This window comes from Mesoplodon densirostris, chromosome 1 (assembly GCF_025265405.1).
Source record: "Mesoplodon densirostris isolate mMesDen1 chromosome 1, mMesDen1 primary haplotype, whole genome shotgun sequence".
NCBI classification, from domain to species: Eukaryota; Metazoa; Chordata; class Mammalia; order Artiodactyla; family Ziphiidae; genus Mesoplodon; species Mesoplodon densirostris.
In genome coordinates, this window is record NC_082661.1 from 205,350,334 (window position 1) to 205,374,239 (window position 23,906).

At 43.0% G+C, this 23,906-nt stretch overlaps 1 protein-coding gene across 2 annotated transcripts in view; it reads left to right on the forward strand.

Annotated features, from left to right (window-relative positions):
- ETFDH (electron transfer flavoprotein dehydrogenase) overlaps window positions 1–23,571 on the forward strand; it is a 35,264-nt gene extending 11,693 nt beyond the window's left edge. For both annotated transcript variants that reach the window (XM_060114575.1, XM_060114581.1), the window contains exons 2-13: window positions 900–1,049; window positions 1,599–1,828; window positions 3,804–3,885; window positions 4,330–4,448; window positions 6,689–6,766; window positions 12,886–13,032; window positions 14,215–14,355; window positions 15,545–15,688; window positions 19,268–19,436; window positions 21,108–21,290; window positions 21,569–21,790; window positions 23,210–23,571. In XM_060114575.1, coding sequence (XP_059970558.1) covers window positions 900–1,049; window positions 1,599–1,828; window positions 3,804–3,885; window positions 4,330–4,448; window positions 6,689–6,766; window positions 12,886–13,032; window positions 14,215–14,355; window positions 15,545–15,688; window positions 19,268–19,436; window positions 21,108–21,290; window positions 21,569–21,790; window positions 23,210–23,373 — 1,829 coding nt within the window. In that variant the 3' untranslated portion in view covers window positions 23,374–23,571. The remainder of the gene's footprint in view (window positions 1–899; window positions 1,050–1,598; window positions 1,829–3,803; window positions 3,886–4,329; window positions 4,449–6,688; window positions 6,767–12,885; window positions 13,033–14,214; window positions 14,356–15,544; window positions 15,689–19,267; window positions 19,437–21,107; window positions 21,291–21,568; window positions 21,791–23,209) is intronic.
- The last annotated feature ends 335 nt before the right edge of the window (window positions 23,572–23,906 follow it).

Below are 23,906 nucleotides of genomic sequence, written 5' to 3' on the forward strand. Positions count from 1 at the left end.
TTTAAGGATGACAGAGGTTTAATGAACATTCTTGCAGATAAATCTTTGCACACTTCTGTTTATTTCTATAAAATCCTATTTGCTAACTCAGAGAACAGATACGTTTTTGAGGCTCTCAGAAGATGCTGCTATATGTCAGGATCCACTTAATTTAAAAGGAAGCTGACCGTAAAACGCAGTGTGCCACCTTGTCCCGGCATAACCATTAGTACTGCCCCTTGTTACTTTCAAAGTATCCAGTTTAGGTGATAAATTATATGGTCATCCTATTTATAGATGAAGCTTGACATGAGTTAAATTGAATAAATTAGTTTATTAGATACTTTTAAAATGTTATAATTTGAAAACACTGCTTTCTGAGGAAAAGCCTGCTGAATTATTCACCTAGGAAAGAGACAATTCACAGCTAAGGGCTCTGCAGCATAGATGTAACCATTCACTGACAGTCCACAGTGTTAACGTGTCCAGAAGATATACATGTTTCCAAAGAGAAGGCATCACGTGGACTCATACAATTTCAGGTCAAGGTGGTACCTCAGTGGGGGAGTTCCCTGGCGGTCCAGTGGTGAGGATTCAGCGCTTTCACTGCCGTGACCCTGGGTTCAGTCCCTGGTTGGGAAACTAAGATGCCGCAAGCTGCGTGGTACGGCCCAAAACAAAAAAAGATGGTCCCTTAGTGATCACTTGGTAGCCCTTTACTTTTTTGAATGAGGAAACTGAAATCTAAAGCAGTTAAGTGATCTGTTTAAGGGTTTAGGGTAATTAACAGAAAATCAAACAAGCCAGATCTGATCCCCAATTGTAGATTTTTTTTGTTTTTGCTTTAAAAAAATTTTTTTTCAATCTACTCCTGAGAAAAACTAATTAGAAAAATAATACTGTTCATGATTTTTGTGCAGCATACCCAGCATACCAGTGCTTTCATGCCTTACAAATTAAGAAAAATTATCTACCTCTGTGTGCTACAAGATGGTCTTCAACTTCTGCTGTACCTCAAATCACTACCCACTATACTGTTCATCCCCGAGATAAGGACAAGCGATGGGAAGGTAAGTAATCGTTTCTGTAAAATTGTTGAGACTTTTCTAGACAGTTTGTATCATTTTTTGGAGGTAAATACTATATTTTTCATGATAGTGTAAAATCATCTAATAATATTTTATAACTTTACAAAATCTGTTACATATTAATATTTAGATAAGCAAACGCTTGCAAACTTATAATAATAAATCTCAGTAATAAAAGTTGGTTTATGGAAGCTAAAATAAGATACGTCCTCGAACAGAACCTAAGAGAACAATAAACTAAGACAGTAATGGACTTAGTATAATTCTCATGGGATGCAGAGGGGTTATTTCTATAAATAATGCTCTAAAGGATAGTGGGTACTTGTAACCCAGCCTGTAATTTTATCAGGTAATAGTCATCCCAGAATTGATATGTGGGTTTTTTTGGAGTATAGTTGATTTACGGTGTTGTGTTACTTTCTGCCTTACAGCAAAGTGAGTGGAATCTAAAAAAATGGTACAAATGAACTTCTTCGCAAAGCAGAAATGGAGTTACAGCTGTTACATATGTTTAAACCCTCTCCCCTCCAGGGGTGAACATGGAGCGGTTTACAGATGAGGCAGACGTGGTAATCGTGGGTGCCGGCCCTGCGGGGCTCTCAGCAGCCGCTCGGCTCAAGCAGCTGGCGGCCCAGCACGAGAAGGACATCCGCGTGTGTCTGGTGGAGAAGGCTGCTCAGATAGGCATGCACACACTCTCGGGGGCTTGCCTGGACCCACGAGCTCTCCAAGAGCTGTTCCCAGACTGGAAGGAGAAGGGAGTATGAAAAGTAGTTTTTTATACCCAGTCTCGTCTTTATTGCATCTCTATTTCCAAATGAAAGGAATGTGGAAAACCTTTTCACCCAGTTCTGTCTCTTAGAGGATACTTGTAGATAGGTTTTTAATAGTAAAAGGGCCAAAAAATTTGAATCATATCAAATATAGTTAAAATTTTAAGCTATTAACTCATCCTTATTTAATGCCTTCTGCACATAGCATCTGTGTACTGGATTTATGAGAAGGTATTATCTTGAGAAGATCTTTGAATAAATATAGCTTTTTGATTTTGAGGGTATTTCCTAACTTGTTCCATGGGTGTTTATATCATTGTTCTTAATAAAGTGTTCTATAACTTTCCTGGGACATTGCAGTATCTAAAGCCAAGGAGGATAATTTAATCTAATTTTCTAAGGAAATACATTAATAAGACCCCTTAAAACATAAGCAGAAAAGTCACTGGTATGATACACAGAGAATCAAGTGCTAGTTTTACTGCAGTCATCATTTGTATGACCTTGGTTAAAATATTGTACTCTATGCATCTCAGTTTTTTTCTTCTGTAAGATGGGGTTTTCTTTGTTGTTGCTTTATTTTTGGCTGCATTGGGTCTTCGTTGCTGCGCGTGGGCTTTCTCTAGTTGCGGCGAGCAGTGGCTGCTCTTTGTTGCGGTGCACGGGCTTCTCACTGTGGTGGCTTCTCTTGTTGCAGAGCATGGGCTCTAGGCACACGGGCTTCAGTAGTTGTGGCACGTGGGCTCAGTAGTTGTGGCTCACGGGCTCTAGAGCACAGGCTCAGTACTTGTGGCACATGGGCTTAGTTGCTCCGCGGCATGTGGGATCTCCCCAGACCAGGGCTCGAACCCGTGTCCCCTGCATTGGCAGGCAGATTCTTAACCACTGTGCCACCAGGGAAGCCCTGTAAGATGGGTTTTATTACGCCTGTTCAAGGTATTCAGTGTTAGAATATTTAGTGTCTGTGAACATACTCTGTAAAGATTGTTAAAAAACAAAATTCATCTGAGTAAATTTAAAGATCAAATTGGCTTTATTCAGTGATTCTGGGCAGCATCCCATCTAGCAAACAGAAGGGAGCTCCAAGGAGCAGCAGAAGAGGAAAGGGTTTGACAGGCAGAAAGGGGGTGGGGCACAGAAGTCATAAGCAAAAGGGTTATTTCAGGGTATTCCCTGGCAGTCCAGTGGTTAGGACTCTACACTTTTTTTAAAAAGGGTGGGGGGGAAGGGTTAGTTCAGGCACTGTCACCTCCCAGGCGAGGCTGCATGTGGTGCCTCACGAGGACTGGTGGAGAGGCTGGCGGGTAAGGTTACATTCCTTGTAGAGGCCGGAACTGATTTGAGGTTAAGGTCAGGGCTGGGTTTGCTGACCTGGGGCTTTGCACAAGGGACGACACTCTTCTTTCTAAAGTAGTGAGCTCCTTGGAACTAGAAAGGCTATAACTATGCCTAATTAACTTTCTGTCTTCCATGTTATATCAAAAATAGGTATCACTGAATTATTATTGACACAATATCAATTCTAATAGAAAACAGTTTTTCACATCAAAGCCTTATGTAGCCAGGCAGATCCAATCCCTTCCATACCTGTTAATTGCCTTTATCCAGAGGAAAACTAAAACTCTTCTCTTTCCATGGAGCAGGAAGTTACAGCAGGTGTCTAGGCACCTCCCACAGAGTTAGGGAGACAGGAAGACAGCCCCCCTGATGTTCACTTTCAAAGGTGGCTCCAAGGCCCCCAGCAAAGACATTCCTGGGATGCCAACTGGCTTATTTAGGTTTAAAAAGATTCCCATGCATCTCAAAGAGACAAAGGGTTTACTGGTGTCAAGTTCTCCAAAGCAAGTGATGGAAGAAAAGTGAGGAGAATAGTTCCCTTTCCTTTTTGACACAGTAGTTTATGATTTGTATTTACCTCACAAATATGAACTAAAGTCCTTTTCTCTCCTCCTTTTCTTTCCAGGCTCCACTTAACACTCCCGTAACAGAAGATAGATTTGGAATTTTGACAAAGAAATATAGAATTCCTGTGCCAGTTCTCCCAGGTGAGGAATGATAAATACTCGTAGACTTACAGAATTCCACAGCTGGAAGGAGCTACATTTCATCCGGTGGAATCCCTTCCTTTTACAGATGAGAAAACTAAGGCCCAGAGACTCGAAGGACTTAATCAAAATTTCACAGCTACCTTGTGGGGAAGAAAGCAGGCCTAGAGCCCAGTGCTTTTGTCTTCCAGTCTAGAAGAATTGAGATAGTCTTGTAAGGCAACCAGGAATTTTTAATTTAGTCTGTAATGTCGTTTTCAATGTAATAATTTGAACTGTAGACCAGAATTGTTAGAAAATAAATTGAACTTATGGCCATTAGATGATGCGTGTGTATTTATGTAGAAATTAGACATTGATTAGAATTTCTAAATTAAGTGTTTCTGTTTTTGAGATGTTTTACCCATAAAAAGTCAGACCTCTAAACCAAGCCTGTATCTGTAGGTCTCCCAATGAACAACCATGGCAATTACATTGTGCGCCTGGGACATCTGGTGAGCTGGATGGGAGAGCAGGCGGAAGCCCTGGGCGTGGAAGTGTACCCCGGCTACGCGGCTGCAGAGGTTGGTGCGGCCCTGTTCTTAGTGCTTATAGGACACGGTCTCTGTTTCTTCTGAAAAGCAACCAAGATGGGTACAGAGGTAAATAGATGTATATTTTCAAAAAGCCGTAGGATTTTAGAATTGCAAGATCAGAAGAAATCTTAGCAAGATCTCACCCAAAGAGTACTGGAAGTCCTTGTCACCACATCATGTGACTGTCCAGCTTAGGACTGAACACCTTCAAGGATGAAAAAATATCTCCGATGTTTGGTTTGTTGGTGATACTCTCTTCCTTAAGTTGAGGAGACGTTTATTTACTGTTTTATACTGTGTGGAACAAATCTGTGCCCTCCTCCAGGGAGCACTCTCCAGTTATAACTATGCCCTGCTCTCCTTCCCCACCTTCGCAGGTGGTTTTTCTTTTCCCACTTAAATAGTCTCCGTTCTTACAGCCACCATGTTACACTTTGAGTCCCTTCAGTATTCTCCTTGCCCTCCTCTGACCGCATTCCCTTTTTATTCCCTTTCTAAGTGGCACCCAGAATGTCTGCACTACTTCAAGCCTGCTGTACAGCAGGGCCATTCCCCTCTTCATTCTGGAAACTGTTCTTCCAGTAATTTCCTCAAAATAACTCTTTGGGCAGCCACATCGGACTGTAGCTTCTCACTGAATACTGTTGGGGAAATTATTAAAAATAAAATCTCCTGCCAGCCCAGAAAAATCACCTCTACATATTATAAACAAGAATGAAACAGTTTTTTTCTTGCCAAGACTACAGTGCAGCTACAGGCCATCTGCTAGGGAGGTCGCCAAAACAGAAAGAAATCTCACCCTTTTACAGAGTCAGGCAGATACAGTCCATTACATGCACGTTAATCGTCTCTATCCAAAGGACAAATAAAGCGTCCTGTATCTTTGTGACAAGCGGGAAGTGACAACGCGGAGGCCAGCACAGAGCCCAGACTCTTCCCCCAGAGAGAGGGAGACCGGCCACCATCCTCCTCCATGGTCATATCTCAGGTGTGTCCCCGAGTACTCAAGAAACACATTGCTGAGATACAGACCTGGCAGGAGTCTTACTTTGCTTTTAACATGACTCCCATATATCTAAGAGAGACAGAGAAAGGGTTTACAGTTAAGTTTTCTAAAGGAAATGCTTAAAAAAGTCTGGATGGGAGAGGGAGTTCTCTTGTTTTTGGCACAAGCGAAAATTGAAAAACTTCGTTTTTACCTTTACAGTATATAAACCAAATAAAACACATGGTCCCTGCATTACACTTGCCACTACTGATTTCTGGTTTCCCAGTTCACGCACATGCATTTGGTTTTGCATTTCATCCAATTAAACTGTGTTCGACAGGAATCAAAGTCCCAAGTAGGTGTTTTGTAGCATCCATGATTTTCACTTTTTGAGTGTATCTGCACACATGCCCGCTTGCATGCGCTCTTTCTCCCTCCGTGTCTCTCTCTGGTCCCTTGCAGCTCTCCTCTCCTCCCCAGGTTTTGTACACCAAGGCCGTCTTCGGGTCCAGGCCATAGCCACATACTACTGTGGATTTGTTTTCAAGGTGTCACCTCCACTGCTGTTGGTTCTTGTTCCGCCTTTCCTCTCCCATGCTTTCTGCTGTGAGGTTCTAGTGTACAGTTTGTTCTTTCCTGTCCAAAGAGCATTTTCCTCTGGAGGAAACAGAAACCAAATAAGAGAGAGAATTGTTATTTCTCATCTTCAGAATCATACCTTTGACCAGTTTTCCCTCTTCTTTGTGATCCAGAAATAAACTTCAATCACCCTTGGGCTGCCTTCAGCCCCTCTCTGTTTTGTCTTGTTGTTTGGTCTTTTGGTTTTGGGGTCTGGGCTCACTGGAGACAGAGGCTTTCCCGACACTGTCCTCAGCCGCCCACCTGACGGCCCAGCCTGTCACGGGCGCTGACCCCAAGTTCTGTGTACATGCCTTTGACCCCTGAACTCGGCAGAGGGCTTCCCACTGCATCTTCCCAGCTACTTCGTTGTCCTCTGGCAGCTCCCCCTGTTCTTCCTCACCAGGTCGGGGCGTTTCCTTCATTTCCAGCTGTTTGAGCTGTGTTCTGTCTAGAAGGGAGTAGCTTAGAAGCACATCGCCTTTTCTGCCGGAACGTTCTTAAGCCTTTGTCTCTATAACCTTGAGAACAAACTCACCTTCTAAAAATCGAAGGCTGTTTATTGTTTCTTTGCAAGCGGTTGTGAATCCCTACATGATAACCAAATGTGTTTTCATTCTAGGTCCTTTTTCATGAAGACGGTAGCGTGAAAGGAATTGCCACCAATGACGTAGGGATACAGAAGGATGGTGCGCCCAAGGTATGCACGTGAACAGTTCTGCGCTTCGCAAACTGACAGTGAAAGAGAAAGAATCAACTCACACGCAATAATTTAGTCTTGCTACAAACTGCACATTAATTAAGTGCATGTTAGAACATTAGTTATTAATGTGGAATTTTTCTCATTATTAAAAAATAGAGAAACATCTTTGAACTAACCATAATTTAGGCAAGTAGATATAACATGTTTAACAATAATTTTCTTAAAAGAAAAAACATGACATACAAATATCAAACAAGCATGGGTCAAAGATTTTATTTCACTCATTAATTAATGAGGGAATCAGTAAGATATTACAACCAGTTCAAGGAGAATGAAAAACCATGCACACGTGGGTCAGCGGCTGGGCCACCTCCACAGTTTCCACTTCTGTGGACAAGAGTCATTTGCATTATTACTATCAGTAATGCTGATGGAGTCTTTGACAGGATTTTGACATCTTTTGGTAAATGCAAAACTGATTGCCTTCATCTCTTTCAGAATAGGCTTCGATGGCCTTCTGGTTTTCACAACTTGTTATTTTTGCATTTGTAAAAGAAGAGCTCCTAAGACATGGATCTCACACTGTGTAAGATCCCTTGGAAAGGACAAGGGAAAAAAATACCTTGCTTTCCTATGATAACAAGAACAAAACACAAATTAACATCTTGATAAATTAACTTGCCTATTCATGTTTATTTGTTGATTGTCTTAATTTCTCAACTAGAGTAGATCCTCCGCGAAGGTAGAGATCATGGAGGGTTACTCCAGAGCTAGCATAGTGCCAGGCAGTGCCGGGGCCTCAGTAGAGATTTGTCAACTCCTAGTTAGTCCTCTCTGCCATTCTAGAAGAGAGCTGGGCATGTAGTCTAAGTCTCCTCCAGCAGATCATCCTGCTTTTCACTCCTTCCTGCGTAGAGATTAGCAAGTACCAAAGCTCTGAATCTTACCTGCATCGTCGTTCTCCTAGTGGCCTGGCTGGCTACACCAGAATCACATGAGGCCTTGGGGCTCAGCCTACCCTGTGGCAGGGCCCAAGAAGCTGTCTTGTATCAAGCCCCAGGGATTCTGATGCATAGCCAGGTTTGCAACACCTATTATCTCATCCTGCTTCTTATAGTGTGACGTGTACCCTCAGCACAGGCCAGACTCTGGTAGCAGGAGTTTGCAACAAAGTAAGTTCATTGCAGGGCGCCCAGCAAGGGGGTGTGAGACAAGCCTCTCAGATCCACTGCAGCCTGGTCTTCGGGTTCGGGGTGTTTTAAAGCAGAAGAATAAAGAAGCTGGGAAGAATCATCATCTCGTGACATTTCTTACTCTGTTTCGGGGGTCAAGGTGTCTCTGGTTGACGACGCTCTGGCCAGGTGGTCCACGCCTCAGGGGTCTCTGGACTCATCTTGTCCTGGAGAAACAGCCTGAGTTTGTACGTTAGTGATGAGATCTACAAGAGCCATTTTAGTACAGTGACTATGTTACCAGTGACAGCCATTGTAGTCATCGGACTCTAGTTGACTGGGGTTGAGTGAGCACAGGATGAGGTCAGAGGGCACAGAAAGGGAACAGAGTTCTGGATGGAGAGGAATCATGATCTCAGTAAGGGAGCTCGGGCTTAAGGGAACTCAGTGGTGATAAAAGGATACTGTCTTTCCTATATTCTTTCCTGTGTTATGGCTATTCTTTTCTGTATTATGATCATTTGATTCTAAATTGCATTTTATTCTTTAAAAATGTCCATATTTAATATTACAATAACATTGAAGCACGCAAATTCTACCATTCTGATAGTTCTTCTTGTGTGTGTATTGTCAGGATATTTGTTCAAATGTATATTTTTGTGTCTTGTGCTTTGTAGTTGTAAAAACACTCATATATTGTATTTATATAGATATAAAAGCATAGAAGAGTATAGTGGAGTCTCAGTAATTTGAGTTTGTAAATTTCTTTTTCTTTTTTTTTAAATTTATTTATTTTTGGCTGTGTTGGGTCTTCATTGCTGCGCGCAGCTTTCTCTAGTTACGGTGAGCAGGGGCTACTCTTCGTTGCGGTGCACGGGCTTCTCATTGCGGTGGCTTCTCTTGTTGTGGAGCACGGGCTCTAGGCGCGCGGGCTTCAGTAGTTGTGGCACACGGGCTTCAGTAGTTGTGGCACACGGGCTTAATTGTTCCATGGCACATGGGATCTTCCCGGACCAGGGCTCAAACCCGTGTCCCCTGCATTGGCAGGTGGATTCTTAACCACTGCGCCACCAGGGAAGCCCATGCAAGTTTATTTGCATACGGCCGGTGGGATGAGGAGAAGCAGGGATGGATTCTGTGTGCTCCACCAATTGGCTCCGTTGATCCCGGCGTGGTTAGGCTTCCTCCTGCTCTTGCACTGAAACATTCTCGTCGCTCACAGCACCTCCGCCTAGTGGTACCCAGTCCTCTGTCCTCTCACTTGGCCCCTGGTGGGCAGTGCTGGCACAGCGGAATAACTTCTTCCTTCCTGAAACGCTGTCTGGACCTGGCTTTTCACACCACCTCCTCCTGGTTTTCCTGGTGTTTCATGGCCCCTCCTGCCGCCTTTGCTTGCTCTTCCTCTGCTCCCTGTCCTCTGAGTATCCAGTGACAGGGCTTGAAACACGTCTCCCCTGAGTCCCAGAATCCTGTGTCCTGCTGCTCATTCAGTAGCTCTAATCTTAGGTCTAATAAGCATCTTACTGTCAGAATTCTGATGTGGATGTTTTCATGTTTCGGAGGTTAAGTAACTTGCCCAGGGTCAGGCCACTGTTAGGTAGTGGAGCTGGGGTTGGAATAGAGGCTCCAGAGCCGCCCCTTGCACACTAAGGAGCGTATTGCCTCTAAGAGGAATATTTTAGTCCATTAAGATCAAGTTGTTTTATAAGTGGTGCTGAGTCAACTGCATGTCCATCTGGAAGCAAAGAGTTATACCTTCATTTTTTTTTCATTCTGATGATTTCTTAAAACAATAAAAAAATTAGAAATTTAGGTTATAATTACAACCTAGGTGTAGGGTAGATACACCATCCTATAAAGGCAAGAAATTAAAAACCTATAAGAGGCAGGCCTTTTTTAACTATTTAAAAATTAAACACTTCTGTATACCAAAAATACTAGTGAGTCTGCAGATAAGCAGGAGATCGGGGGAAAATTTTTGATGACCCATGATGTCAAAGAGCACTTGTACATTGACAAGAAAAAAGAGAACACAGTAGAAAAACGGGTGGAATCCTACAGAATGAAGAGCAAATCCCGGCAAGCAGTAACCACTAGCCAGGAGGCAGGTCCTCTGATGTCTCTTATCTGGGCCCCAGGCTCCCGTGCCGGCTCCCCAGCCCTCCGCCAGCACCCGTGCCCTCCTCACGGCACACAGTCACACTTAGTCCTTGCACGCCCACGTAGTTATTTATGTTTAGCTCTGCCTCTGTGCCTCGCCCCAGGGAAAGGGACAGTGTTTTTCTATCATCTCTGCCCCAGTGCCTAGCATACAACCTGGCACACCAGAGGTGCTCAGTTAATATTTCTTGAATCAAAAAGAAAATGTTGCTGAAAAGAGTAATCCGGAAGATGCAAATTAAAATAGCAGTAAGTTAGCCAGCTCTACACTTAGCAAAACCGTGAAAGGAACAGCTATACTGTCACTAGCTAGAAATAGGAAAAGGGTCTTATACGCTGTGGGTGGAAATGTGAATTGTTGGGGCTTGGGGAAAGCAGTCTGGGAACATCTCGTAAAATAAAAGTAGGTGTGCCCTTTGACTGTACAGTGCCACTACTGGGAAGCTAGCTTACAGGAATAAAAGCACCAGTGTTGTAAGGATACATACACAGGGTGTATGTTTTATGACATTGCTTATCATCGCAAATAAACTAGAAACAGTGAATGGCTATTACCCATTAGCCCAATGGCTGATAACCTACGGTGTTCCCACACGGACTACTGCCCGCCATTAAAAAGAAAGATTTGAGCCACATAGTGACTTGGAAAGGTTTCCATGAAGTATTATTGTGAGAAAAGTAAGACACAGAAAAGTCTGTATTATATGATGCTACCATTGTGAAATAAATCGGGAACCAAAAAAGTTGAGGTGTCTGTGTAAATACCTCAGTCCACAGGTGCGTATGTATATATATTTGGGTAAAACTTGGCGTGCTAGGCTGTTAACAGGGTTTATGGACGAGTGAAGTATAGTAAGAGGAAAGAGATGGGAACAAATCCACAGGTACTAAGCACAGTCACTTATAGGACGTGTGTGCACGTATATGACGTTGGTGAGCTCTGCACAAGAGAAACACAGAGTCACCAACAAACGTGAAAGATGTTCGGACTCTCTAGTGACTGAACGTATGAAATCAGTAGTGAAATAGTTCTTACCACTTAGACGGAAAATATTTCGCATCAAGGATATCAATCTGAGCCATGCTTATAATAGTGAAACAGCCTGGAATAACCTAGACGTCCAGTTATTGAGAGCTGATTGAGAAGGTAGGAATCTATTCAAGCATTAAAAATGAATGCTTAGGACTTCCCTGATAGCGCAGTGGTTAAGAATCTGCCTGCCAGTGCAGGGGACACGGGTTCGAGTCCTGGTCTGGGAAGATCCCACATGCCGTGGAGCAACTAAGCCCATGCGCCACAACTACTGAGCCTGCGCTCTAGAGCCTGTGAGCCACAACTACTGAGCCCACGAGCCACAGCTACTGAGCCTGCATGCCTAGAGCCCATGCTCTGCAACAAGAGAAGCCACCGCAGTGAGAAGCCTGTGCACCGCAATGAAGAGCAGCCCTTATTCTCTGCAACTAGAGAAAGCCCGCGCACAGCAATGAAGACCCAACACAGCCAAAAATTAATTACTTAATTTTTTTTAATGAATGTTTTAATTTGGTGTATATTGCCTTAGGCAAATCACTTTATATTGTATAATGTGAAAACAGTTATAAAATGCTTTGTCCCTATAAACCATTTTTTTGTATGAATGTGTCTGTGTACACACAATACCTGTAAACATATGAATGGAGAAATATCGGGAAATATATATTTCATAAGAGACTTTCCTTATTATTCTGCATTCCTTTATTCAGGAGCTTTACTGAGTACCTACCACGTGCCAGATATAAGTGCAAACTACAGAGAGCATGGGCTTCCCTGGTGGCGCAGTGGTTGAGAGTCCACCTGCCGATGCAGGGGACACGGGTTCGTGCCCCGGTCTTGGAAGATCCCACTTGCCATGGAGCGGCTGGGCCCGTGAGCTATGGCCGCTGAGCCTGCGCGTCTGGAGCCTGTGCTCCGCAACGGGAGAGGCCACAACAGTGAGAGAGGCCCACGTACCGCAAAAAAAAAAAAAAAAAAGAAGAAGAAAAAAAAAAAAATACAGAGAGCGAAAGAGAGAGAAAGACTTTGTAATTGTAGCTTATTTTTTCCCCTTGGAAAAAACAAATTTCAGTTTTACAGTATATATCCAGCAATAGAGAACAAGTAAAATTAAAGTGAAAAAAGCAAGTAGCTGAAGAGTATGTTTAGGATGATCCTGTTTGTGTTAGAAGGATATAAATAGACTTATGTAGTTTTTTTATTCATGGAAATTTTCTGGCATGATTCACAAGAAATCTATTAATAGTGTTTTTTGCTTCAAATCATGGGACTGGAAAATCAGGAACAATGGGGAAATGGCCTTCCACTTAAAAATAATTTTTTTTTAGTTATATAAGTTTCAGGTGTCTAGCATTATAATTCGACATCTGTATACACTAGACAGTAGTGAGCACCCCAAGCCTGGTTACCATCTATCACCACACGCTTGACCCCCTTCACTCATTTCGGCTGCCCGCCTTCACTTCTCACTGTACATTCATTTGTAGATAATTTTTCATGGGGGGATGAGCATGCTTTATTTTTTTTTAAATTCATACAAACTTAACCATTCAATCAATATGACAAAGACACAAGATACATTATAAAATTAAATTAGATTCCACTTACAACAGTGCTTAGTTCTGTTACTAAAATTATATATCTGCATCTTCTCTTCTATACCTGAATCATAGATCAATTCAAAACTGACCAGAATGTGAATATTTTTTAAATTGTCAAATATTACAATTTAACGTGTTCCTATTTCTTAGGCAACTTTTGAGCGGGGACTGGAACTACATGCCAAAGTCACAATTTTTGCAGAGGGCTGCCACGGACACCTGGCCAAGCAGCTGTACAGGAAGTTCAACTTGAGGGCCAACTGCGAGCCCCAGACGTACGGGATCGGGCTCAAGGAGGTACTCGAGTTTGCCGGTGTGACTTTCATGTGAAAAGATGAAGCTTACATTCATTTGTATTGTCATGTGGTTTATAATATTGATTTAATTTTATAGTTATATTTTTCATTAACCTGAAATGTTGATAATGACTGAAAATATTAGGGATATTTTTCAAGGGGCTGGAGAATATTACTAATCAAATTTCACTATTACCTAAATTGTGTCTGCATGTTCTAGTTGTTTTATCAAATGTTGATTGAAGTCTTGAATTTGAAAATATTTGTGATATTGATTTTTTTCATGGTAATGCCATCTGCCCTAATAGGATTTGACCTGTTATCCAATGCTCTTTGTAAAATGACCACATCCTACAAGAATTGTTTATTCAAAATTATAACGTAAAGATAATTTAGTTTATGAAATATACACTCAGCCATAGTATATTGACCTGCAGCCTAAAATTTAATTAGGCTGAGTGTTGTATATTTTCTCAGTTTATCCAAACCTTAGGTCTATTAGTGTAAAAGTTTCATCATAACTCTTTCGTTAAAAATCTTTTTAGGGTAAAGCTCAGAAAGTTTCAAATTCTATATATAACTAGATTCATTATATTGTGAATAAGGGCTTAATTGTTTTGGTAGACTGTACATAATTCTATGTGATGGCACATAATATCTGATTTTTAGATAATATTTCCTCTGGAAATTGTTGTTTGCAATTTAAAACGTAACCATTCTGAAAACAGGATGATCAGTTAGCTTCAGTCGGGGGGAGGGTGGTACAGGAGGGAGCACACTTTTTTTTTACTGAAGAATAACATCTGTCCTGTAAAGCAACAGATCCGAAGTGCAGGGCGCAGCTCACGTTCATGAGGCGAACACGCCCGTGTGGCCGTCACCAGGTCAGGGTGTAGGTGGTTCCCAGCACCCCATCTCTCCAGCGGCATTTCCCACAATTGCATGAACGCCTTACCCGTCTGAGAACTTAATGTCTTACAGAGTTCCTGACCTGTTTCTTTACTCCAATCATCCTGCTGCAGTTTGATGTCATTTTCTGGGATATTTGAAGTACTTTTTTGTGTGTTTCTCTTATTTCTGCTTTTCAGTTGTAACTTTCATAAAGAAGACATAAAACTTAGCAAGTTTTATACATGTGGTGACATAAAACATCTAAGTAATACTCTAGGACTTTTTTTTTAAGTTATGGATTATTGATGAGAAGAAGTGGAAACCCGGGAGAGTCGACCACACTGTTGGCTGGCCCCTGGACAGGAACACGTATGGGGGCTCTTTCCTCTATCACCTGAATGAAGGGGAGCCCCTCGTAGCTCTTGGCTTCGTGGTAAGTTACACTCCGTGGTGGGAAGTTCCACTCTTGAGAGCCACTGGGTCTTCAGTGTCACAAAACCAGGGCTTTGCATCTGGAGAATGTAAAAGGCTTCTCATTTAAAGCTTCCTCTCTGCTTTTATCCACATCTGAAGTGCTTATAGCCACTGTAGACAGTGGTCTGCTTCAGCTCACATAGCTGTAGTACAGTAGCTGCTACATGCCAGGCCCTGTGCTGGATGCTTCCCTGGGAATCCTGGTCCATAAAAATCCTGTGAAGTTGGTCTAGCGTTATTTTACTGGTGGGAAAACTGAAGTCCAGACAAGCTAAACAGCCTTCCCAGACACACGCATTAAGTGACAGAGGCAGGATTCATGCCCAAACCTGTCTGACCTGAAGCCCATGTCCACTGTGGCACACCACTGCAGGAAGTGCAGTCCACACTGGGTTTGAACCTCTAACTAAAACAGGACCATTTCCTCCCTTTTGGTCACTTAAACGTCTTTACAGTAAATTACATCTTGAACATTACAAGGAATGGAAAAGTGATATGAGTTACTGCACCTTGCAGTTGCAGCTTTATAGTTCAATGTCATGGTTAGACTTTTATATGACACGTTGTTAAATTTATGTATTGTTGTGTTCGGTGCATCACTTCGATTTAGTTTTTATAGTGACTTAATCTTTTCAAAGCAAAAAAGGTTTGGTTATTGATTTCAGCATTTTGGTAAAAATGTAATCTCTAAGGTTTTTCACCTTTTTTTGTAAGTGTGATTACATTCTTTTTCTTCATTTTTGCCTCAGTAGTACTGCATCGAGCTTATTAGTTTATTTCTGGAGTTGGTATTGAGAAATGAATGATAAATTATTACAGCTCCTTTTGTAGAAACATAATGTGCAACACTTACCTACAGATATTTTTCTAATTTGGACTTTGATTTACAAATCACAATGATTTATTAATACGTTCTAAATATTTTCAAGTTCTGCCAATTATAAACACATGGCATCCTTTTGTTTACCCTTTCTTTTCCAAACAGATTTAATTGGGTTACTTATTTAAATTTGGGTCATTGCATACCTTTCTCCAAGTACTTTGAGTACAAGCAGTTTAATGTACATGTTCTCTGGTAAATATTGCTCACATTTCAGCCTGACATAATTTGAAATAACAATGTCTAATTTAAATATAAACATTTTAAGGTTGGTCTAGACTATCAAAATCCGTACCTAAGTCCATTTAGAGAGTTCCAGAGGTGGAAACACCACCCTAGCATCCAGCCGACGTTGGAAGGCGGGAAAAGGGTTGCATATGGAGCCAGAGCCCTCAATGAAGGTGGCTTTCAGGTAACACCTCCATGTTTTTAATCCTTATTTCTGTATTATAAATTCAACGTTGAAACATAAGGTAACAACTTAAGATAAAGGATAGAAGATTATCTCAGGAAGAAAATTTAAGTAACTAAGCAAAGCACCCTAGTATTTATAAAACTGTACCACACCAGAGTTAAATGACACCATGAATTTAGTTTTAAGGACATATTGATTTCTAGAGAAAAATTCATGGGCTTTTTTGTTTGTTGGTTTGTCTTTAACCAGAGAATTTAAACTATGTGATCCAAGATCTTTTCCTTTATTCCTTTGCTGCCAGGAAACTCAAGGACAGATGTAGTTTTCAGCAAAGGTAATTAATTAGTCTCAACTACCTAGTGTCATCCATGCCCTTTAGGTGGCCTCTGTTAAGTTTTTACCCTTAATTGTCCTATTTTAGTATATGCTCAAAATAAATACTATCAAATGCAGTTAATTTATTATCTAGTTATTAAACAATGAAATAATTTATTAAGTATTTAGTTATTAAACAATGAAATAAGAGCTAGATGGCTAACTATGATAAAAGCTATTAGAACTGTTTTGGAAATAGTATTAGACAGGTAAGATGATCTAAAAGTCAGCTCTAAAACTTATACCAAACGGTTTGGTCAAGTTATTTAACTCCTCGGGCGTTAAGGGATCATCTGTAAAATAAAGATCCCTTCTGTCTCTAATATTCTAGGAATCTAGAACTACTGATATTTTAGAAATCTGATATCTTTTTGTATTTAATCTGTTGTGAAAGTAACAAATAGATCATAGAAAATTGGGGAGAAAAGTTGACTTAACCTTTAAAGTGAAGTTCTAAATACATTCATAAAGTCAAGTAAAATCACAGCTAAATTATGAATGTCATCACTAGAACCCTAAAAATAACACTCCCTAAGTTCCGTTGCTGCGGGGTTACCTCCCATGAGGTTTTTATTTCTGGAGCAGTTATTCATTTGCAGTAATATTTGCTAAATTTCCTATGTTCAAGCCCATTAAACTTTTTTTTTTTTTTTTTTTTTTTTTTGTGGTACGCGGGCCTCTCACTGTTGTGGCCTCTCCCGTTGCGGAGCACAGGCTCCGGATGCGCAGGCTCAGCGGCCATCGCCCACGGGCCCAGCCGCTCCGCGGCGTGTGGGATCCTCCCAGACCGGGGCACGAACCTGTGTCCCCTGCATCGGCAGGCGGACTCTCAACCACTGCGCCACCAGGGAAGCCCCCCATTAAACTTTTTTGAATAATGTGCATAATACCTATTGCCAGCCTAATTCTGCTCTTTAATTTATAGTGTAAAGGCTTCTGTATATTCAGTAGTACATATAGACTCGTGTTTATGACACCTGCCTTGTGTGCTTCAGCATCTCAGATGATCTTTAGATGAGCAGGAAGAGATAACCCCCCACACACAATACACTTTTTACCTAAGTTTTCTGATTTAATTAGTCAAAGATTCAGAAACTTACTTCCATTAAGTTTTTGAAGACCCTTCAGAGACAAAAATTTGGAACATCCAATTTTATTTTGCGCTAACAAGTATTACATGACTTTTTATTTCTCTTTCTTCAGTCTGTACCAAAACTCCCCTTTCCTGGTTGGTTTCTAGTATTTAACCCCCGTGGGGTTTTTTTGGGGGGGGGGTTCTTTTTTTTTTCTTTTAGTGCAGGGAAGCGTAATGTTATTTTGGTGCAGAAATAGGTTAGGTTACAGAAAAGTCCTAGGAAAAGAAAGTTACGAGACTGATTTTACCAATTGTCAGGTGGAAGGGTAAAATCTGTTACTGTAGAACTACTCCAGGCCATACCCATCTTCTTCAGCGATATGGCCTGGTTCCTCATTTTAACCCCCGTTATTTTGTTTGTTTTTTTAATTTATTTTATTTACTTTTGGCTGCCTTGGTTCTCCGTTGCTGTGCGCAGGCTTTCTCTAGTTGCGGCAAGCGGGGGCCACTCTACACTGCGGTGCGCGGGCCTCCCATTGCGGTGGATGGCCTCTCCCGCTGTGGAGCACAGGCTCTAGGTGCGCGGGCTCAGTAGTTGTGGTGCACGGGCTTAGTTGCTCCGCGGCATGTGGGCTCTTCCCAGACCAGGGCTCGATCCCGTGTTCCCTGCATTGGCAGGCAGATTCTTAACCACTGTGCCACCAGGGAAGCTCTAACCCCCGTTTAATGGATGTCCCAGAATACATCTCTCTGTACGACTTTTCCTGGGTCCCCCAGGTCCTTAACAAGATGTCCAGCTGCCCACACAGGGTAGGATCCTCCCAGAACTGAAAAACACACATTTCCCTTGGGCCATAACATTTTTTATTCTTAGGACTTAAGCGCCCATTTGGAAGAATTTGCACTAGCAATCCATGTCCTTTTATTAAACGTCAGTCTTCTGGCTCTTGCATCAGACTTAGGATTAGCAGGGCCACAGCCTGATTTGAGAGGAGCATTGTCATGATCCAGGTTCCTAACCATTATCTCTGTCTGCAGCTCCTGGCATCCCAGAAAGCCCTTCCCCCTTGTTGTCTGCTCTGTGGCCCTGATTTCACGCTCTCTTATCTGCGTGGTTCTGATGCTGAGTTTGGTTGTAGAACAGCAGTCACCCCTGGGCCCGAGCCTTCTTGTACCAGCGTTGCTTTTGCTTCTCACCGCTCCTGCCTCGCAGTCAGAACTCTGTAATCACGAGAGCGCGGCCACAGCCCCTCGGCACAGCGGCTGATGGTGGCGGGCACCCTGTTGACCTCCTCTCCTCAGGGTCCCTCTCAGCCCATCGGCCACACTGTCAGGCACCCACCACTTTCGCAACAAGGACCCGTGGCATACTGTAGGAAGCCTCCAGGAGGGAAGAGCAACTGCATGGCTCTCTTCTTCCTTTCCACACTGTAGGTTACAGTACAGTCTCCTGAGGGAGGCAGTCGGTAACTTAGCTGCTACATCGTGGGGCTAAACCAAAACTATCACCCACCCTTTAGTACGTTGTTTTCTGTCAGCAGTGTATACTGAGGCCCAAACAACCATCTTAAAGTTTATTTTGGAAATTCAGTTTATTCTTTGGTTAATTAAAATATATTATTTAAGGTAGTGGCTAATTGTGGCAATGCCATGATTAGAACCTAGGTTTCCCTCCCTGGACATCAAGGTAAAACAAGGAGGTATGAAAAGATAACATCCTTTTTAAATCATGTGTTACCCACAATGTGTGTAAAAGCAGATCACAATTTAGATAATAGACGTTCAGGTTTAGAGAATATTTTTAATTATGACATAGATATGTATAAATAAAAACATTTTATTTAAATGTTAATGCTCTGGTCTTAACATCTGTCTCATGTAGGTAAGTCATGCGGAGGGAGATGGAAAAAGTCTTAATACAAAAAGAGTAATAGTTCTGATCCTCATTTTTAGAGGAGGAGAAAAACTGCCCTTGCTCTGATTTTTCTCTTCACTCGTATTCATTTTCATGTAATTTTTTTTTTCGGTTTTTCCCGACAGCTTTCAAAGAGGCTATAATTTGGAGTATTTGGTTCTGTTTGTTTAATTTGAACTAACAGATGCACTTTGACTGTTTCTTTCCTCAGTCTATACCAAAACTCACCTTTCCTGGGGGCTTACTAATTGGTTGTAGCCCTGGTTTCATGAATGTTCCCAAGATCAAAGGGACCCACACAGCAATGAAAAGTGGGATTTTGGCAGCAGAATCTATTTTTAATCAACTAACTAGTGAGAATCTCCAATCAAAGACGATAGGTAAGAACTTCCATTTATTCTCAGGTTTTCCACGGGGACGTTTAAAAAGAAGCTATTTAAACATACACTCAGTGTACAGATAGAGGATGACAGTAGATACAGTTAGAAATCTTGGTGGTCTTGTATGTTGTATTTTATTGGGCATTGAAAGATGCAGAGTGTGACTGTCCCTCTACACAAAGCGTCGAGATGCCTGCTGGGCAAAGCAAACTGCAGCCTGCTCACGTGAGGAGGTTTTTACGGCCACGTGCCGTTTCATGAATGGAAAGTAGAGCGGGCCCGAGGTGTCGCGCCCCCTGGAAACAAGTTCGACGTGAGGGTCCCACCTCACATCGCACAGGCCCAGGTGGACCCTCGCGGGCGCCCCCCAACCTTCACTCCAGGGCAGGCAGCGGACCCGCCTCCGCCTTCACCTCCAGTTGCCCTCCATCCCGGACACGCTTCATGGGTCCCAGGGGCACCCCGCTGACGGCCGGCCCCCGAGCTCCCTGCACCTCGGCTCGGATCTCTCTCCGGGGGCCTCGCGCGGACCTCACCAGTGAATCTGCACTGCGCACGCAGGCACGCAGCCCCGCCAGCCCCTCTCCCCGCGCCGCCCCTTCTCTGGTGTGTGCCACCTTCCAGCTCGGCTCACTGTTTAACGTACTTACTGACCAACCTCGTCCCCTGGGACGGACACTCCTCCCAGAGCAGGGGCTGGGCTCCCTGTGGACACAGACCCCAGGAGCGAGTCCGTAGGTGCCCGATAGGTGAGCCGTGTTCCGTAGAGTCAGGTGACACGCCCCTCCAGGTGGCCTGTACCTTCAGGTGGCTCGGGAACGGGAGAGGCGGGGCCGGTGCCTCAGACCCTCACCAAGTCCACGCCCCACCGGGCGCCGGCCCGCTTGCCCCGCGCATGTACACGCGGCCGCGCAGGTCGGGCCGGAGCAGGCAGGTCAGCGGCACCCGGAGGAGGGCGGTCGCGAGAACCAAGACGTCTTGTTAGAGATTAAGTGCAGGGCCCTAAGCTTTAGGTGCTGCCACCTCCTGGGGCCGTCGCAGCCGAGCGCCGCGAGCTGGGCAGCTCTAACCAGGAAGGTATGTGGAGTTCGCAGGCGAGCCCTTCGCAGCCGTGTCCAACTGTCCAGCTTCCGGGGGCCCCGGGCTCCTGGCAGAGCACCGCCGGCCCCTGCCTTGCCTTCCTCCGGCTGTCTCCTGGACGCCAGTCATTGGACCAAGGGCCCAGGCCACTCCAGCATGCCCTCGTCTTAACTCGGTGTACCGGCGGCAACCCTCTTCTGACCAGCTCTGAGACAGCTAGGGGTCAGGGCTTGAAAATACCTTTCTGGGCCGTCACGGTTCAGCCCGTAATGGGTAGAAGTGTTTCAGTGATCAGCTCCATAGGTAGCATAAACTCCCTTAGCTTCCTTTTCAGGTTCACTGAATTTTGAAACTAATTTTCCATGCTACCAGTATGGCCTTACTGCCTGTTAAACAACCTATCAAATGGGCATCTTTTTGGAAGATGTCAGCATTTATACATGAAACGTTCTTCAGGTGTGGTCTCATACAACCACCTGCTTTTTATAACTGTAAAAGTCATTTGTTATTTCGGTAGCAAAGTACCTTGACAATAAAGTTTTATACTCCTTGAGGCAATTTCACTTAACATTTCATGTTTTTCATAAAAAGGACTTGATGTAACTGAGTATGAGGACAATTTGAAGAAATCATGGGTGTGGAAAGAGCTATATGCCATCAGGAACGTCAGACCGTCCTGTCATGGCGTCCTGGGTGTGTACGGAGGGATGATTTACACTGGAATCTTCTACTGGATATTCAGAGGGATGGAGCCCTGGACCCTAAAACATAAAGGTAATTCCGGCCTGAGTATGAACGTTAGTCCTTACCTCAGGAAACGGGATCCAGTAAGTAGGGGAAAAAGGTGACCTTTTACACTTTACTGTTTTAAACTTGCTTTCTTAGAGAAATGATGAATTTAGGATCTTTAGGAGAACAGGGTATCATTGTTGAAAGAGGGCTAAAGTTTTATTTCTTCAGTATAATATTTACAGGTCTTTATTAAAATGTCTAAGGAAGTACTTTAGAATTAGATACATTTTTACTAAAAACCTTCCTCAAAACTTGGGAAGGTTCTGACTCTGATCAGCTCAAGCCAGCCAAGGACTGCACACCTATTGAGTATCCAAAACCAGATGGGCAGATCAGTTTTGACCTTTTGTCATCCGTGGCTCTGAGTGGCACCAACCATGAACACGACCAGCCGGCACATCTGACTTTGAAAGATGACAGTGTACCTGTCAACAGAAACCTGACCACATACGACGGGCCCGAGCAGCGGTTCTGCCCTGCAGGTCAGTACACTCATTTCCATCCACTCCTGAAACGTCAATAGGAGGATTTGCTTGAAACACATTAGAAATAGGCTTCCGTTTTTTTAAAAGAAATTTCTCCTTCTATTGCTTGGAAATTGTAAATGACTCCCATCTCCACCTTCCTTTCGAAAACTCATTATGTTTCCACTCTAATGCCAGAGCAGTAGGGATTTCTCGTTAAGCCTAATTCAGATGGCATTTCTCAAAAGCAGCCTTTCTCTGTTTACCCTCAGCGCAAGGTTAAGGGTTACGGGAAAAAGCACCAAACACCACTTTCCATGTTCACGTGACTTAAAAACAAATCATTTCTGTCATGGCTGCTCCTGTCTGTGTATATGTATGCTCACATACACATACACATATAACATTATATATGTGTACATAGCCTAAAAAACTAGACTTTGGCCACATGCAGCTCAGGGAAATGGTCCCGGACTTTAAATCCATCATGGATACAGTATCTTCCAGTGCTGAGCTTTCAACTAGAATTACAGCAGGAACTGGGTCTCGAGTGCTGGTAGAACAGCATTCAGGTGTGTGAAAATCAGTACATTCTGGACAGGAACTAGAACATACGCTCTGTGAGGGAGGGACCTCGACTGTCTCTTGACTTTATCTTTTAACCATTTCTGTTATGTCACTGGATTGTAAGCGGAGGGTAAGGGCTGACCTAATTTGTCTGTGCAGTCGTGGCGCACATGTATACGAGCAGATCTCATTTTATTGCACCTGGCAGATACTGCTTTTTTTTTTACAAAGTGAAGGTCCCTGGCAACCCCGCGTTGAAGAAGCCTGCTGGCGCCATTTTTCCAACATTTGCTCACGCCACGTGTCACATGTGGTAACTCTTGCAAAATTTCAAACTTTCTCATTATTATATTTGATATTGTGCTCAGTGATCTTTGATGTTAGTACTATGACTCACTGAAAGCTCAGATAGCATTTTTTAGCAATAAAGTGTATTTTAAGTAAGGCATGTACATTGTTTTTTAGACATAATGCTGTTATTGCATGCTTCACAGACTGCAAAGTAGCATAAATATAACTGTTACATATGGACTGGCAACCAAAAAATTCACGACTTGCTCTATTGTGATAATTCACTTTATTGTGGCGTCTGGGTCCTGAAGTATGTCCATATATAAGATCACACCCAAAACCTGCTCAACCTCGAGTTCCCTTGTTGGTAACGCCAACTCAGCCACATGCTGCTGTACCTTCTGCTTTTATCATTTTTAATTTATACAACAGCAAACGCACACACCCAGATCTCTGTAATATTCGGTGGGTAAACATTCAGTCCACAAACGCTGAGGGCTTCTGTGGCTAATTTCTCCATGACTTTAGCCTCTGCTTTAAAGGCAGCAACTGCACAGAGTTGCCTATGTTTCCTTACAGGAGTTTATGAATTTGTACCTTTGGAACAAGGTGATGGATTTCGGCTGCAGATAAATGCTCAGAACTGTGTGCACTGTAAAACATGTGATATTAAGGATCCAAGTCAGAATATTAACTGGGTGGTACCCGAAGGCGGTGGAGGCCCAGCATACAACGGAATGTAAATTGCAGCCGGCTTCACCCGTGCCAGTGTCTCTAAAACGGACAGCAAGTTAACTTCAAATGTTTGGAACTTTACAGGTGTCAAAAAAGCTTAAATATGTTTTTGCTCAGAATGTTCATAATAACCAGTGAAATAATTTTATACTATACCTAAAACTGTCCCATAAAATATTATGAATCTCTCTCTTAAATAAAACTTTATAAATGATGTAGCATCTACTTCTCTCTCCAAGTCTTCTGAGATTCAGTACACTATTGGCACTACTGGCCTCCAATGTACATTTGACTCATCAGGCTCAGCACTTCCAGTGAAGTGTATCTCCTAGACCAGAGGTTGGCGTCCAGCCCACCACTCTTCTTACGCAGTTTTACTGGAACCACAGCGGTGCCTCCTGGTTTACACACTGTCGACGGGGGCTTTTGAGCTCCAGGTGCAGAACTGAGTAGCTGTGACAGACTGTAATGTCTACCTGACCCTTTAGAGACGTCTGCCAGCCCTGCACACAGGTCATAGATGCATCAAAGAACTGAGAAA